Source organism: Lytechinus variegatus, chromosome 3 (genome assembly GCF_018143015.1).
Source record: "Lytechinus variegatus isolate NC3 chromosome 3, Lvar_3.0, whole genome shotgun sequence".
Taxonomy (NCBI): Eukaryota; Metazoa; Echinodermata; class Echinoidea; order Temnopleuroida; family Toxopneustidae; genus Lytechinus; species Lytechinus variegatus.
Window position 1 is genome coordinate 66,713,784 of NC_054742.1, and position 16,471 is coordinate 66,730,254.

The following is a 16,471-nucleotide window of genomic DNA, read 5'->3' on the forward strand; positions in this document are numbered from 1 at the left end:
ACTTATTTCATGTATTTGTTTATTTATTTTCTATCGATCTGTCTATCTAATTGTATTCAATTTATTCTTTTCAATATTTTTGAAGGGGTTCGCTTTGCTTTCTATTCTCTTTTAGGGGTGTCTTCTTTTCTTTTTTTTTTTCTTTTTGTCTTTCTTTCTTCTAATTTTTTGTTGGGGGGTATAATGATGTTAAAGAAAAATGCGAATAGAGCTGGAGGTTTGGGGATGAAGACCGGGTAAACTCAATATTTTCTACACCTATATCGCAGCATCTAAAACTCTTCATGTTATGTTCATAATCATTTTACGTATTTGATTTTCGTGGAGGGGTATGCGATAAGTGCGATGCAAAGAAAACGGTTGGTAAATATAAAATAATTTCATCATATTCATAATTCTCGTAATATTTGGAATAGCAAGTGCAGATTTTCTTGATTTTATTTTCTCTAGTTGTCATTTTTAAAGCACCGAAATAAAGGTGTCCGGTAATAGGATACACTGCCATACTTACAATTTGGCAATTTGGATTTACACCGGGGTTTTACATGCATGCGTATTGTCTTTGTTCTTAAAGTAATGCCAAATAAGAAAAGTGATAACAATAATAAGTAAAAATCGGTTATCAGAGCCTCGTATCTGAAGAGAGAAAAAAAACAGTTTAAAATGTATTTTTTTATTTAATCATATACATGTACTTATAACCAGTTGTTTTCATTCTTGTATATGTTGCTTAATATTGTTTGCTGTTTACATTAAGCCATGTTATCGAATCCACATAAAACATTAAAGTAATGGTCAAACGAATTCTTGGTAATGTCATTTCGGGGAAAGAAACAAAGAAACTCTCAGACGGTAGTCACACATTTTCTTTATCCTTCCTCTCTATTCCGAAATTATATAAAAGGGATGTCCATTAAATTAAATTAGAGGGTCATTACCGGTATTAATTAATACGAACACAAATACACATGCAGGGGGCAGGAAGTAAAGATTTAATCTAGTTTTAACTAGCAATCATTCATGTTGGTCAGGGGTGGGCTTATAAATCGCGTAACGAGTCGTTTTAACAGTATATTATACATAAATAATGGGTGGGGTATCTAAAACATGTAAAAGGGGAATTTACCTCAACGAAAACATGGGCAAGAAACTATCAATCAATCTTTAGTGTAAAAAGCATGAGTGTGATGGTATTCGGAACGAATGTATAGTTATGACTGACTGAAATTTATTATATTTCTTACAAAAGAGGCTTTCGTCTTGAGTATGCGTTCTCTATTGTTTGAAAAAAAGTAATGTTTTGTTTGGACAAAATAATATAATCCATATCATGCGAATATGTTGAAGTATAGTATAGTAATTCGTCCATAATGCATAATCATATTTAAAATAGTACATAGAGCAGACATTTAAAAGGGAATAAACTCTACCTGTAAGAGTATGTCAGTCATGTCAGAATGCATTGTTTTATCAAAGGGTAGTACCAACCCATATTATTGAGGGAATCAGTCAATTTAATATGACTGGAAAAGATTTAAAAAACAAAACAATATAAAAACAGGCGTAAATAGAGAAAAAAATAAAGAGAGAGAAACAAGAAACAACAAAGAATACAAATTTCCTTACACTTTTTGAATCAATCATAGATATTGCAAATTGATGTTGTATATTTTATTGATCACTTTATTTTGAAACACGGATTTATCATCACAATCTTTTTATTCCTCATGATTTAACTGCAAATAATTTAGTTTAAATAATACATATAAATCTGTAACAAAACGATTGGACTTATTGTCATTCGCATGATTAGGCCCTAGCGAAACGATTTTCGGTAGCGTAATGTGCTGAATATTTACGGGGGCCAGACACAAAGCTGTGAGAAAGCAAAACATACAAGCCAAAATCCTGACATTTTTAATACAAACATCGTTTTTTCCCACAAATTTCGACATACTCCAATAATATTATACTGATCATCCCTTTTTCTTTTCTTTTTTCTTGATCGTAATTTTTATTTTCATTTATTATTTTTTTGGGGGGGGATATGCCCCCAAAGCCCGTGACGAAAAATGTAGCTGAAAAAAGGCGGAAGTAGATTGTTACTGATTTCGTTTTGTTAAAAATGTGAGATAATCGCATATTCCCCATTCCTTCGGCTTCCTGCAACAATTAACAGTGTGTAAGTGACGTCATTTTCGAAATTTGTTTAATTAGTTACCCAGTGCACCAACTACATTTTAACCAAAGTACCGATTTGTTTTGTTTTTTTATGTCTTGAAAACGAAGGAAGATTCTGTTTGAAGGTGTCCTGAAGAGAATTTTCAAACCTCTTTAAATATTCAGAGATTTGTTTATTAATCAAAGGAGACATAAACTTGATCTCTTTAATCAACGATCAAACAGCGTTAACTAGATTTATGGCCGGTATACCGGCAGTTTTGTACCGATATCATTTTCAGTTTTGTCTCAATAAACGTGGATCAAAGTAGCCGATAATTGGGGATTACAAGGTAATTAGAGAAGTTATCAGCAATTCGTGGGAACGGGTTGGATATATGCATTATGTGTGAATCATTCTGAATCCGAGTTGGTCAACATTTTTATAGGGGTAGTTGGAATTCTTTTACATACAAGCCCGGAAGCCCCAAACAAATTCGATATGCGTGCAACGAACATTTCTGACAATATCATTTGAAGTCCACACCATTCTTTCTAATTGAATACATTATTCAAAGAATTTTGATACAGAGACTATGTTTTAACTATTAACATTTTTGAAATTATTATGATTTTGAATATCATATTAATAACTTAACGAAGTTATCAATAATGATATTTGCCTTGTGAGGTCAACCTACCTTGTTATGTGTGCTTATTTTCATCAATAGAAAGTTTAGGCCTCACCAATATGCAAATAAAAGTACTAAGATTATATCATGTACAGTATATTCATGAAGTCCAATTTCCATTCAATTGATATTCTTTCAATCATTCATCTTACATTCATCATGTTATGGCGGCGCTAACTGTGCCGGATTAACTACAAGCTGAGATATTCAAGTTCATGGGAAAAAAAATCATACGAAGTGTGAATCACCGTTCAGTTTATTGTTACCAAGAAAATAATAGACCCAATCTATATAAACAAGAACAAAGGATGCGCGTGTCACCTAAACACTCCATCGGGTCTTTTATGTTCCCCGGTCACTGAATAGCTCCTCTGCGTTTAACAGGTATAATCATTAACTGCGTCATAACTGTTCGTTTGTTCTGATGGTCAAGTTTCTGGGGATAACAAAGAAAGTCAAGAGGATGATCCAATTAAATCTCCACCAGGAGCGGCGACCAACAAAGTGGTATCAAAGAGGACCGCCACTTGTCTTTCTTTGAGTTGTGGTCCAGTCGCTGAAGAGGGATGTGGTATAATGGGGCTTGGGTTGGACCGGGTTGCTTCATAATCATCCAAGACTTGATCAGAGAAGGTGCTGGTCCATAGTCATGATAGTGCAGGAACTTCTATCAGGGCAACATCACCGCATACTCTTGAGTGATCAACACCAACAGCAGTATACTACCTTGGAATAGGACAGAGTTCAGAAAGTGATTTATAATAAAAACTCACTTCTCGATATATATTTCGTTTGTTTCTGCTTAGGAAGAGCGTCTGGTACCAGAATGTTCCCAGTGGGGTCCGGACAGCCCGACCACTGGACAGCCCGACCCTGGACAGCCCGACCCGCTGCCCTGGACAACTCGTCCCGGTCGAGTTGTCCAGGGTTGGCTCTGAATCGGACAACTCGACCACTTGAATACTTCTTCAAAATTTCATTAAATAAATTATCAAACTTTACTTCAAAAGTATTTTCCCGCATAATTCATGTTTCTTCAATACATTCTCGACAGAAAAATTGACATTTCAGTGCACAAGTTTGAGCTATTTTGAAAGAAAATAAAGCGAGTTCCCTTGCAACGAGAATAATCCGATACCGCCGGCTAGCCGTGTTCATTCAACTTACAACTTGCAAATTTGAGTTGATTTTTCCGTCACTTTACATATTTTAATGGTGAGTGTGTGCTATTTTGTATTTTCATATTCCATTTTCACATTTCCTATACTTATTTTAAGTTATTGCATTTCACAAAACTGATACTTAATGGAAACTTTTTGAGATAGTTCACCTGGAAAGGACACCGATGCGGTGCTTCGCCTCGCCGGCCGGCTGGGCGACCGGCTGTGCTGCTGTGATTGTGACTGAGTGAGGCAGTCAGCTCAACTAGCTATGCGAGGTCATTTGTTACTTATTTTAGTTAATTTTTCCGTCTCTTGACATATTTCCCATTTTCCACTGGCGAGAGTGTGCTATTTTTGAATTTTTACACTTCTACTTATCAAAAAGTTTTTTTTAATGTCACTAATCATTAGGACAGTGACTGCGTGGTCGGAATGCGCTTCCCAAATTTTAAAGTAACCATCCTTGATGCCCCTTTTTAATTTTGGAGGCCTTCAGGCCGGGGGGGGGGGGGGTGCTTCCAACCAACATCTAAACCAATTAAGGAAATAGATTTGAAAATGTCTCAGTTTGTTATGAAGTTTACAATATGGAATAGTTTATTGAGAAAAAATGTATTACCGTATACGATTTATACCGAAATTGAAAAACTTTGTTTTTATCAAAATCTAAATTTAAAAACTTGCTTTTCGTTATCGAAAAACATGTCTCTTATTTTTTTACCTGTCAGTAATAAAGTATATGTCACAGCTTTTTTTAATGCACATTCCACTGGAAACAACGGGTCTTCTTGAGGTTACAAGCACTTGGGCTGGTCCCAACAACCTACACCCAGGATGAGGAGAAGAGGTTTCATACTCGACAAGCGATGGCCTTTCCATTTCTTTCACGAGCAGAAATAATACCGAGTTCCAATGACTTGGGCATCAGAGCAGCAGTCCCTTGATCGATGAGGTAAGTACAGCTTCTTAGATAATATCAAATTTGTGCACTTTATGCAGGCATATCAAATTTCAATTTTTATTTTTTGGTATTTTCAAATTCTTGAAATGAAAGAAGGAACAATTGAATTGAACATTTACTTATTATTTCTTTTATACATTGTTTGAATTGAACAAAAATTTAACTTTTTTTATATACATTGTATTCATAAAAATTCAAAATTGCTTCTTCTTAAAAATGTGAGTAACTACTACATGTTTAGGTTAAGTAGAAGTTGTAACATTCTAAATTAATTTTGGGTATGTAGGGGTTATGCTTAATTCATGAGGAACATTTATGTCGTACACATCTAGATGATACCAAGTATCGTTCAAGTGAGCTTGAAGGGGGAAGTTCACCCTGACAAATAGTTAATTGTAAAAACAGCAGAAAAAATAATAAAAAATATTGCCAAAGGTTTGAGGAAAATCTATCAAAGAATTGAAAAGTTATTCGAATTTCAATTATTGGATTTGTGATGTCATGTGCAAACAGCATTTCTGCATAATAAATGGTAAAAAGTCAAGAAATTGTTATTTTCTAAGAAAATTCAAACTGCTTTTACTATGCCTTTTGTATATATTATAAAGACAAAACATTTCACACCCAAACCTGAAAAGAAAACAAAAATAAGTCATCAGGAACCATTGAAAAAAATTGAATTCATGAATTTTATATTACAAAACATATGGGGCAGCTGCTCGTTTATGACGCCACAAATCTAAAACTTAAAATTTGAATAACGTTTTGAAACTGTTCCTCATACATTCACCAATATTTTTTCATACGACCAAATTTTTTCATACGACCAAATTTTTCATACGACCAAATTTTTTCAGAGTGAACTTTCCCTTTATGATATTGAATTAGTTGCAATTAATTTAACTTTAATATATTTAAAAAATGTATTTGCTTCTAAACTGAAGGTTGAAATGGTTTGATTTGTTTCAGTAACAAAAGAGGTGCAGAGCTTCAAAAAGTTGAAATTACTTTATTTTATTTCTATCTTTCCAGCTCTTTGAGACCACCTGAATTGCAAGATCTGTATGGCCAGTTTTTGTGTGACAAAATAAAAGATGAGGAAGGGTTGAAAATCCCTCCAGCTAAGTTAGGGATCATGTAATTGCCATGGAAACCAAATATAGTAATGTATAACAGGTTGTATATTCCTGAAAGTGCAATTGTTGGATAAATGTTTATGTATATTGGCACTAATGTAATTTTAAGGTTGTCCTTATTGTTAGCTTTACATAAACACCAAAAGCAGAGGATATTGTTCCCAGTTGGAATTGTGTCATATTTATTATCATAATGGTATTATCATAATTGTGGTAATGTAATCCTATTTGAAATTTTTAACCAGTATTTATTTTGTGTGGGATATAATATGTTTTATATACAATGAAGTTCAATGTGTGTTACTATGTAATTTTAGATCTGATCAAGTTTACCTTAATGTTACTTAATAAAACCCACTTAACTCCAAAGAAGTATTTTGAATATTTGGTTCTTGCACTATTTTGTATCCCTTTTCTCGCTGAATATTTACCTTTTATTGAGAGCTGTGGTGACGGGTTCCATGACATTTGCTCTGGCAAATTCCACGCCATAATCTTATGAACAGCTTCAACCAGTAAGGTCTAAACCTAACTTAAAACCATATTGCAACCCTGAACCTCTATCTTAAGGGGCTTTCACAATTGCTTGTGCGATTGTTTGCGATCACTTGGTCACAATATATGTTGCACAGAATTGCAACGGTGAAGGGTCGTAAGTAGTCGCGCAACCAATTGTGAAAGGGGCTTTAGACAAAATTAAGCCTGGGGCAATTGTCGCAGGAGCAAATGTTGTGTCAAATGGTAATCAGATGGAGATGATTGGAGAGATGAAGATGGGGGGGGGGAGGATGAAGATGGTGAAAGGTGGGATGGCCATGAGGAGTGATGGAGTTGAGAGGGGTGTGGATGATGAGTGGATGGAGATGATGAGAGGAGGGATGGGGATGATGCAAGGATGGATGGAGAGGATGCAGGGAGGGATTGAGATAAGGTTTAGAGATGAGGATGGAGATGGTGAGGAGTGGTGGAGATGATGAGAGGATCGAGTAGAGATGATGAGGTGAATGGAGATGTGGAAGGGTTGACAGGAGTAGGGGGTGGAGATGAGAGGAGAGATTGAAATGAAATAGGGATGGAGATGCGAAAATGGTTGGAGAAGACGGGAATGGAGATAATGGGGGTGGAGATGTCAGGAGGCGTGTTGATAATGGAAGAAGATGAAAAATGAAAGGGCGGGGGGGGGGGGGTGATCATCATCACAAACATTATTGGCTCCACCAACTTCATCATCATCAATATCATTACCATCATCGTCATTATGACATCATCATCACCACAAACTTCATCATTATCATTGGCGTAGTGAGTAAAAGATTTTGAGGGGTAAGATATGGCCCATCATGCCAAAGTTATTTTTTTTTAATTGTGAATGAGTAAAATGTTTGACATTTTTATTACACAAACTCATTTTTTTTATTATGACATCATACTAAAACTCTCTTTTCGTTTCTCTTTCATTCTTTTATTTTTTGGTATTTTATCTTCTTTTTGAGGGGGAGGGGGGTGCTCTTGCCCCAAGACCATGATCCCCCACCACCTGTATTCCACTGTTCATTACCAACACCATCTACGATCGTCATAATCATCTTCATCAACACCACTAGCTTCATTACCATCATCGACATCACTATCATCACCACCTCCCATCTCATAACAATCACCAGTCCATAGTTATCTTCATCACATCATTATCTTCATCACCACAACATCTTGATCGTCATCATGGTTATTTTATCTGTGATTTCATACACAGATTCTAGTACTTATGTCACATTATTCATCTCTTACTGTAAGATGGACTTTACGTACCACCCAAAAATGACATTTCAATCATTGTTAGTAAAAAACAATGAATTATCTCCCTTATCAAATCAGCGCGTGTTGAAAACGCTTTGAAAAGGGAACCAGATAAATAATAATGTATTTCATAATTATTAATGAGAATTAATGAAAAGTAAAATGTCAAACTTTGGTCTGCAGGACTATCCCTACAACATATTTATCTTGGTGCCCCTACAAAAGTTCAAGGCCCCCAGTGCACCCAAAGCTGAATAAACCCAGCTACTTCATGCACTGATGAGATCGAGTCAATGGATTGCATCATTTCCAAGAGGTTCTCAATAATATTCCTGAGATGATGAAAAGGATGTTGGTGGCGATGGTGATGATGATGAACATTGGTGATGACGTTGACGACAGGTGGTGATGATGATATTGGTGATCATGATGATGATGCTGATGATTATGATGGTGATTATACTGGTGATACGATGACAATAATGATGGATGATGTTGTGATGATGGTGGCTATGATGGTGATGTGATGAAGATTATGGTGATAATAATGATGGCGATGATTATGATGATGGATGAGAATGATGTTGGTGGTGATGATGATGTTGGTGTGATGATAATATGATGATGGTGATGATGATAGCGATAGTGATTATGGTGATGATGATGATAATGATGGCGATGAATATAGCGATAACGATTGTGGTGATGATGATGATAATTAAGATAATGGTGATGATAATGATGGCGATGATAATAGCATAGTGATTTGGTGGTGATGATGATGATGGTGGTGGTGATGGCAATGATTGTGACGATCGTGATGGTGGCGATGATAGAGATGATGTTGCTGGTGAACTGGTGATGATGTTCCATTCCTCCTCTGCATCCCCCTCATCTCCATCGCCTCCTCATCTCTGCTCCTCTCAGCTTCATCTCTCATCGTCATCCCCTCCATCCTTTTCCTCATAATTTCAATCCCTCCTCTCATCATCTATTCCTCTCACCTCCATCCTTCCTTTCATCTCCATGCCTCCTCTCATCATCTCTATCCCTCTCATCTCCATCCCTCCTCTCATCATCTCCATCCTTCTCATCTCCAACCCACTTTTCATTACCATCCTTTTCACATCACCGTCTCCATCCCTCCAATTTCAACTTCATCTCTCCCAAAATGTCCATCTGATCACCACAGCACTTAACAGTGAAATGTTCAGCAGAAAAAATACATGGGAGTAATAGAACCCAATATTCACAATACTTTTTAGTAGACTCTTTATTTTCTATGTAACAATGTGATAAACTTGATCACAACTAAAATTACTAAGTAACACATAATTTTCTGTTATATCTTACATACAGTATAGCATAACAAAACATGGTCTTGTTATGCTGTTGAAAAAAAAACATACATAAAGAAAATCAAATAGAGCACCATTCCTGGTATATTTGTTTACTATTTATATATTCACAAATTCATGTGTGCCCAGTCATACTTTTGCCTCTTAGTATAAAAAGCAATTGCCAGTCCAACTTCAGACAAATAATTCCTGCTATACTTCCTTAAAGCGTGCTATATTTGTATACTATTTGTACATATTCACATATTCAGGTGTGCCCATACTATATTTGTTGATTTGTAACTCTGATTGAGAACAATATCCTCTGCTTTGGGTGCAAATCTAACAAGATAGACAATCTTAAAACTACAATAGTAACCATACAAATTAACATGTAATAATTGCCTCTTTGGTTTAAGAATATACATTTCAAAATTAATTGCATATATATTTGATTACCATGACAACTAACTGAACCCTAACTTACGTAGAGGGCTCTTTCAAGGTTAATTAAGTCCACCCCAGAAAAATGCTACCTTGAATACATAGAGAAAATCAAACTAGTGTAGTGCTAAAAATTTCATTAAAATCGGATTTAAAATAAGAAAGTTATGACATTTTAAATTTTCGCTTATTTTTCACAAAACAGTGATATGCACAAATAGGTAAGTCGATGATGCCCATCACTCACTATTTATTTTTTTTTATTGTTTGAAAAATAAATATTTCATTTTTTAAATAGATTTGATTTGACAATAAGGACTAACTTGACTGAACCATATTAGCATTAAACAATGATAATTCCACATGTTCAGGGAGGAATTAATCGTTGTATCACTTGACAATGAGAAAATTAGATAAAATACAAAAGAAATAGTGAGTGGATAACGTCATATAGTCTCCTCATTTGCATACCAGCCAGGATGTGCATATAACTGTTTTGTGAAATTACCGGTAAGCGAAACTTTAAAATGTCAAGACTTTCTAATTTTACATCCGACTTTGATGAAATTTTCAGTGTTATGCTTGTTGGATTTCTCTCTTTTTATTCAAATCAACTTTTTGTTAGAGTGGACTTGTCCTTTCAGCACTTCCTTACAATTTTGTTTTATAAATAAAAACAAGCTAAGTACGGTTTGCAATCCATGTTGTCTCAACTAAGTCAAACAGCTGGAAAGATGAAATGAAGTATGAAATGAATTATTGACAAAATTATTGTAATTTCAAATATTTGAAGATCTGGGGCCTGTTGCATAAAACTTTTTACTTGAGAAAACTCTGGTAAAAACTGAAAACTAAGGTTAGTCTCATATCTGCCATTGACTTTTAATACAGGGCAAAAACTCTGGTAAAAACAACCTGAGTTTTCTCAGGTAAAAAGTTTTATGCAACGGGCCCCTGCAGTCTGCACCTCTTGATAATAAAAGAAATTAGACCATTTTCAATCTTCACCTTGTCTTGAACAATTTAGAAGGAAATACAATAATAATATATCAAAGTTAAGTTAATTTGCTAAACACACTAGAACCATACCTGGTATCTTCTGGAAGATTTACATAACATAAAGGATCCACATAAATTTTGCATTACCATACCCAAAAATTAATTTGAAATGTTACAACTTCTACAAAACCTATAAGTAAATTTTTTGTTCAATTCAAACAATGTATAAGGAAAAAAAATTAAATTCATTATTCAATTCAATTGACCTTTCTTTTAAAGAATTTGAAAATACAAAAAAAAATTAAATTTCACTTTGATACGCCTGCATGAAGTGCGCAAAAATTAATTTATTGTATCTATAAAGCTGTATTTACCTCATCGATCAGGGGACTGCCGCTCTGATGCCCAAGTCATTGGAACTCGGTAATATTTCTGCTCGTGAAAGAAATGGAAAGGCCATCGTTTGTCGAGCATGAAACCTCTTCTCCTCATCCCTGGTACAGCCCAAGTGCTTGTATCCTCCAGAAGACCCACTGTTACCAATGGAAGTTGCATTAAAAAAAGCTGCGACAGTAATCGATAACGAAAAGCAAGTTTTTAGATTTTGATAAAAAGTTAAGTTTTTCAATTTCGGCAGAATACATTTCATTTTTCAATAAATTATTCAATTTTGATTAAATACCAAATATATTGTCAGTTGTTTACCCCCCCCCCCCCCCACTGCCCTTCAAAACTTCGAAAACAATAAAAAATGATAGTTATTTAAGAACAAAAATAAACAATGACACTATCCTACAAAAATTGTTCATAGAATGAGTGCTTCATACCGGTAACTAGTTACTTGTCATATGCCGGCTACTGAGACATTTTCAAATCTATTTCCTTTTAGTTAGTGACATTAAAAAAACCTTTTTAATAAGTGGAAGAAGCGTAAAAATACAAAAATAGCACACTCTCGCCACTGGAAAATGAGCAATATGTCAAGAGACGGAAATAAGTAAGTTGACCTCGCATAGCTAGCTAGTTGAGCTGACCGCCTCACTCAGTCACAATCACAGCACAGCCGGTCGCCCAGCTGGCCGGCCGGCGAAGTACCGTCGCCAATCGGTGTCCTTTCCAGGTGAACTATCTCAAAAAGTTTGCATTAAGTATCAGTTTTGTGAAATGCAATAACTTAAAATAAGTATAGGAAATGTGAAAATGGAATATGAAAATACAAAATAGCACACACTCACCATTAAAATATGTAAAGTGACGGAAAAATCAACTCAAATTTGCAAGTTGTAAGTTGAATGAACACAGCTCGCCGGCGGCATCGGATTTTTCTCGTTGCAAGGGAACTCGCTTTATTTTCTTTCAAAATAGCTCAAAATGCACTGAAATGTCAATTTTTCTGTCGGGAATATATTGAAGAAACATGGATTATGCCGGAAAATACTTTTGAAGTAAATTTTGATAATTTATTTAATGAAATTTTGAAGAAGAGTTCAAGTGGTCGAGTTGTCCGATTCAGAGCCAACCCTGGACAACTCGACCGGGACGAGTTGTCCAGGGCAGCGGGTCGGGCTGTCCAGGGTCGGGCTGTCCGGTGGTCGGGCTGTCCCGGAACCGTTCCCAGTTTGTGAAGATGATGCGGCACGGTGTGTCACGGCCGCTGAGTTCTTTGGAGATATGATGAATCTAAGCAGGGACGTTAAAGGTAAGTGTACGGTTCCAGCCAGATATACTTTAATACATTAATCTCTGATTTCTTTCTCTTTCCCACTTCATTTTTTTATCTCCCCCATTCTAACTTCTTTAGTATTCATCATATTTCTTTTTAAGTTTGCAATGTTCATAATATTACACGCGCTCCTTCATTTATTTTCTTCATGATATTAAAAAGAGATTATACATACGGATAAAATTTCATTTTTAAATGTGCGGATAGCATTTCAATAAATAATTTGAAAATGAGTATTTTTCATTTCCATGAAGGAAAGTTGTTTAATCATTCATACATCTTATAGTTGTATTACTGAAACAATATATATATTAGTTCCTAAACATAAACGATTTCCACAAACATTATCAGATTATAAACATAGGTTTATCAATGGGCATGATCTTGAAAATAAGATTTATAACCTTAAAATGGTTGTATTATGTGAACCCCAGAAATGATTTACTTAATGAGGTTTACAGGGACATGTATCATACAAGAGCAAACGCGTTACTGACCGAGGACTATTCTTTATTATTGGCATATCAACCAAAATTAACGTGATACTGTGAAAGAAGAATTGTTTCCCAACTACAGTATGAAATGGTGACTTTTCAAAACATATTATCTTTATACAAGAAAGACGGCATCTCCATTTTCCTAATCGATTCATGAATAACATTTTGTTTTATGTTGCTTAGAACAAGAAGTTCAAAATAGGTTGATAAGTTATTCCTAGCTTATTGAAATAAAATTAGCCTGTTCAATCTTATAGGAACGTACATGTATATAAGCATTCAACTTACAAGACCCCATTTTAATATAGGCCAAATACCTTCCGTATGTGCACGCAAGGTAAATAAACTAAAGTAATCTTTTTCAAAACAATGTATTTCTGCAGGGCGTTTACCCAACTACCATCCCCCCGACTCAACCAGTACAACCTCGCACACGGCGTCGCATCACCACCACCACTGCGACGCGGCCAGTGACCACGTGACTTCTGACCACCACGGAGCAGGCGCCACGAACGAGGAAGACATGAACGCACTGAGGCACAGGCGGCGCCGCAGTCGTACTATATACACACGGCTGCAGCTAGAGAGCCTGGAACAGGTTTTCAGTAAGAACAAATACCCAGATATTAATTCGAGAGAAGCGCTAGCTGATGCCATCGATCTAACCGAAGCCAGAGTTCAGGTAAGATTTTTTTTTATAAATGTCATTAATAATCCCTCTTATCTTTTATATACATATTTCCATCTACTCGAAAGTGATGAATTTCATATCCTTTCGAATTTGTTGTTATTTTGTCAAGCTATATTACTACTGTGAAAGCTATTCTTTAAGGAAAGTCTTAAACTTTGAACGCATGATTTATAATTATTATTTACAGTCACAGAATATTATTTCATTCTCAAAAAAAAAATATACTAGCAGTTCATTGTCCCTATAAGAAATTATTTACTGCATTTGATTATGATGGATATTTCCATTTTTTCTACCATCAATGTATAACATTTCCATTATTACAAAATTTCTTTCTTTTAACCAAGCCTTTACTTAATTCTATCTCGTTACAGGTATGGTTCCAAAATCGTCGGGCACGGGAAAGACGGCAAGAACGTTCAGGGAAGAGCTCTCCAGATAGTCGTCAAAGTCCGACCTACCATCAACAAGCATCTGACTTCAGGAGCGATAACCAATATTACCACGAGGTCATCGGCGAGGCCGCTGGTCGTTTGATGAACAAGGCCGATGGCAGTCCAAGAATCAAGCAAGAACCCGATGGTAGCTCTGGCGTGAAAACGTCCAAGGTTTCCCCTCTTATGTCCATTGAGTTCTTATCAAAGAGTAGCCGCGATGAAGCTGACTCCTCCGCAAAGTCTCTCCATCAAGATTACAACCAGAAACAGAAGCAACAACTAAAACACCTCTGTTCTTTTCAATCATCACCGGATCTTTACGCCAGGTCCACTCTTCATGCCAACGTCAGAGACATTTCTGCTTCAGGACACAGCCCGATGACAAGGCATCATTCCCCGTCTGTACATGTTGACGTTGCGGACGTCGACGGTGACTACCAGAAACTGTCATCACACCCTTACTACCCGACCACCGAGACTTCTATGAAGTATGCTTACTATCTTGGAGTTCCTCTTGTATCTTTCCAACCGATGAATTATTGCAAAGACGCCCACTAATAATAAAATGCACTCTGGGAAATAACAGAGCAAAGAAATTGACTTTACTGTGGATGATAGAGGCAAACTTTCCATTTCAACTCTACACAAAGGCTTGCATCAGCAAGCACAATTGATACCTTTAGATTTAATATTATATACAACTTTGTCAACCTTAAAATTTATACGAATTATGACAACTATACCACCTTTAATTATGCTTTGTTATAATAAATCAAAATAATTGGGGAGGAAATAGGCATAAACTATTAACAAATAATGCTTTATTACTGATGTTTCATAATTTGTTCACCTAATAATTTTTTGGTCTTTCTGTTGAAGGTCAAGTCCACCCCAATAAAATATTATTTTAATTGAATAAAAAGAGAAAATAGAACAATAAGCTTGACACTCTAAAGTTTCATCTAAATCTGAGAGCCAAAAATAAATTTTCGCTTAATTTCATAAAACAAGTATCTGGACATCCTGATCGATATGACATCGCCATCACTATATCTTTTGTATTTATTGTATGCTTTTAAAATCTTATTGGGGTGGAATTGACCTTTAAGGGGAAAAACAACAATCACCGGTAGCTATGACAATAACACTGCATGTGTTGATAATTTCGCTCTTAGAATCATTTGTTTTAAGCGCTTGACAAAATTATTATCATTATAAATGGTATGAAAACGAAAATCAGACTCAATTTTGATTTGATTGATTTTCCATCATAATTGTGTTTATCTAACTTGATAGGATTTCGCCCTTGTCTATTTTATAAGAGCCTTACGGACAAGGGGTTCTTGAGGGTTGCACGACACACCTCTAGGAAAGTAAATAGCACCCCACCCCGGGCAAATGTCGATTTTTTAGTTAATATAGGCCTAACTTTTTTATCTTCTCTGTTTGTGCTTAATATCATTCGTATAAGGAGGTAAATATCGACCTATTCTTTCTTTCTTTTTTGCTTTGATTTTTTTTGTCAATGGGAGTTCCCTCTCAAGAATGATGATAGTACGTGTTCGTATCGGTATCTTTCACTTCAATTATTTGACGCTGCCTTGCCGGCATGACATTCTACTTGCCTTGATCTTATTATATTGTAAATAAGATGTGTGGTATAAAATGATACTACCTCATATTTATCTGAAATATTTATTAAGATATTTGTCTCGTGATGAAATTTGAATTTGTAATATTTGTATTTCTCAATAATTTCCTTTGCAATTATCAAATAAATGTTGAAAACTATAAGGTTTCGTAATTCTAAATCATGCTTAAGTCAAGAATTTTGTCGGAGAGAAGAGAGATACAGAGAGAGGGGAGGTGGTGTTTGGGCCCGTGCGGACGGATCGAGGAAGAAGATGGACAACAATAAAGAGAAACAAGGATATAGAGAGGTGGCGTTCTGTGTGCATGCGGAATTAGAGGGGAGGGGGGACACACACAAATAAATCGCAAAAATAAATTCAATTACCAGAAGGAGAGAAGAAATCCATATCAATACACATGATACGGGGGGGGGGGGGGGTGATCAAAGAAGAAAGTAAAGAAGGATGAATGGAAGTGAAAATAATAAATGTGGTATATCAATAAATATTAAATACAGGTCTCCAGTATTGGCACACCACACCCAAAAAAAAATGTCGATCTAGAAACGAAAAAAATATCATGATTAAAAGAAACAGCAAACCTATTCCAACGCTTCTTTAAATGAAATGGAAATGGAAAGTAGAAAGACACGAATATAAAAACAAATGCTACATTTATGATTAGAAAATAAAGTTTAGAAAGTAATCTAGATCAAGAGGAGAGTAAATGTGATCCCGGACACTTATATAAACGAATGAGAGGAGGGAAGGAGGAATTAGAAAAAGAAGATAAAGCAGAAGAA

General features: G+C 35.5%; 1 protein-coding gene and 2 long non-coding RNA genes across 3 annotated transcripts; 2 read left to right on the forward strand and 1 right to left on the reverse strand.

Moving 5' to 3' along the window:
• The first annotated feature begins 3,387 nt into the window (after positions 1 to 3,387).
• Positions 3,388 to 15,828, forward strand: LOC121411720 (diencephalon/mesencephalon homeobox protein 1-A-like). Its single transcript, XM_041604557.1, has 4 exons — positions 3,388 to 3,680; positions 12,300 to 12,388; positions 13,293 to 13,591; positions 13,975 to 15,828. Coding segments are annotated over exons 1-4 (1,011 nt in total). The 5' UTR covers positions 3,388 to 3,678; the 3' UTR covers positions 14,596 to 15,828.
• LOC121411722 lies at positions 3,941 to 6,921 on the forward strand. Its single transcript, XR_005969532.1, has 3 exons — positions 3,941 to 4,067; positions 4,752 to 4,967; positions 6,009 to 6,921. It is a non-coding gene; the product is annotated as an uncharacterized LOC121411722 (long non-coding RNA).
• On the reverse strand, positions 10,294 to 12,117 carry LOC121411721. The gene is made up of 3 exons (XR_005969531.1): positions 11,925 to 12,117; positions 11,064 to 11,253; positions 10,294 to 10,416 (listed from the first exon to the last, which is right to left on the reverse strand). It is a non-coding gene; the product is annotated as an uncharacterized LOC121411721 (long non-coding RNA).
• Positions 15,829 to 16,471: the final 643 nt, after the last annotated feature.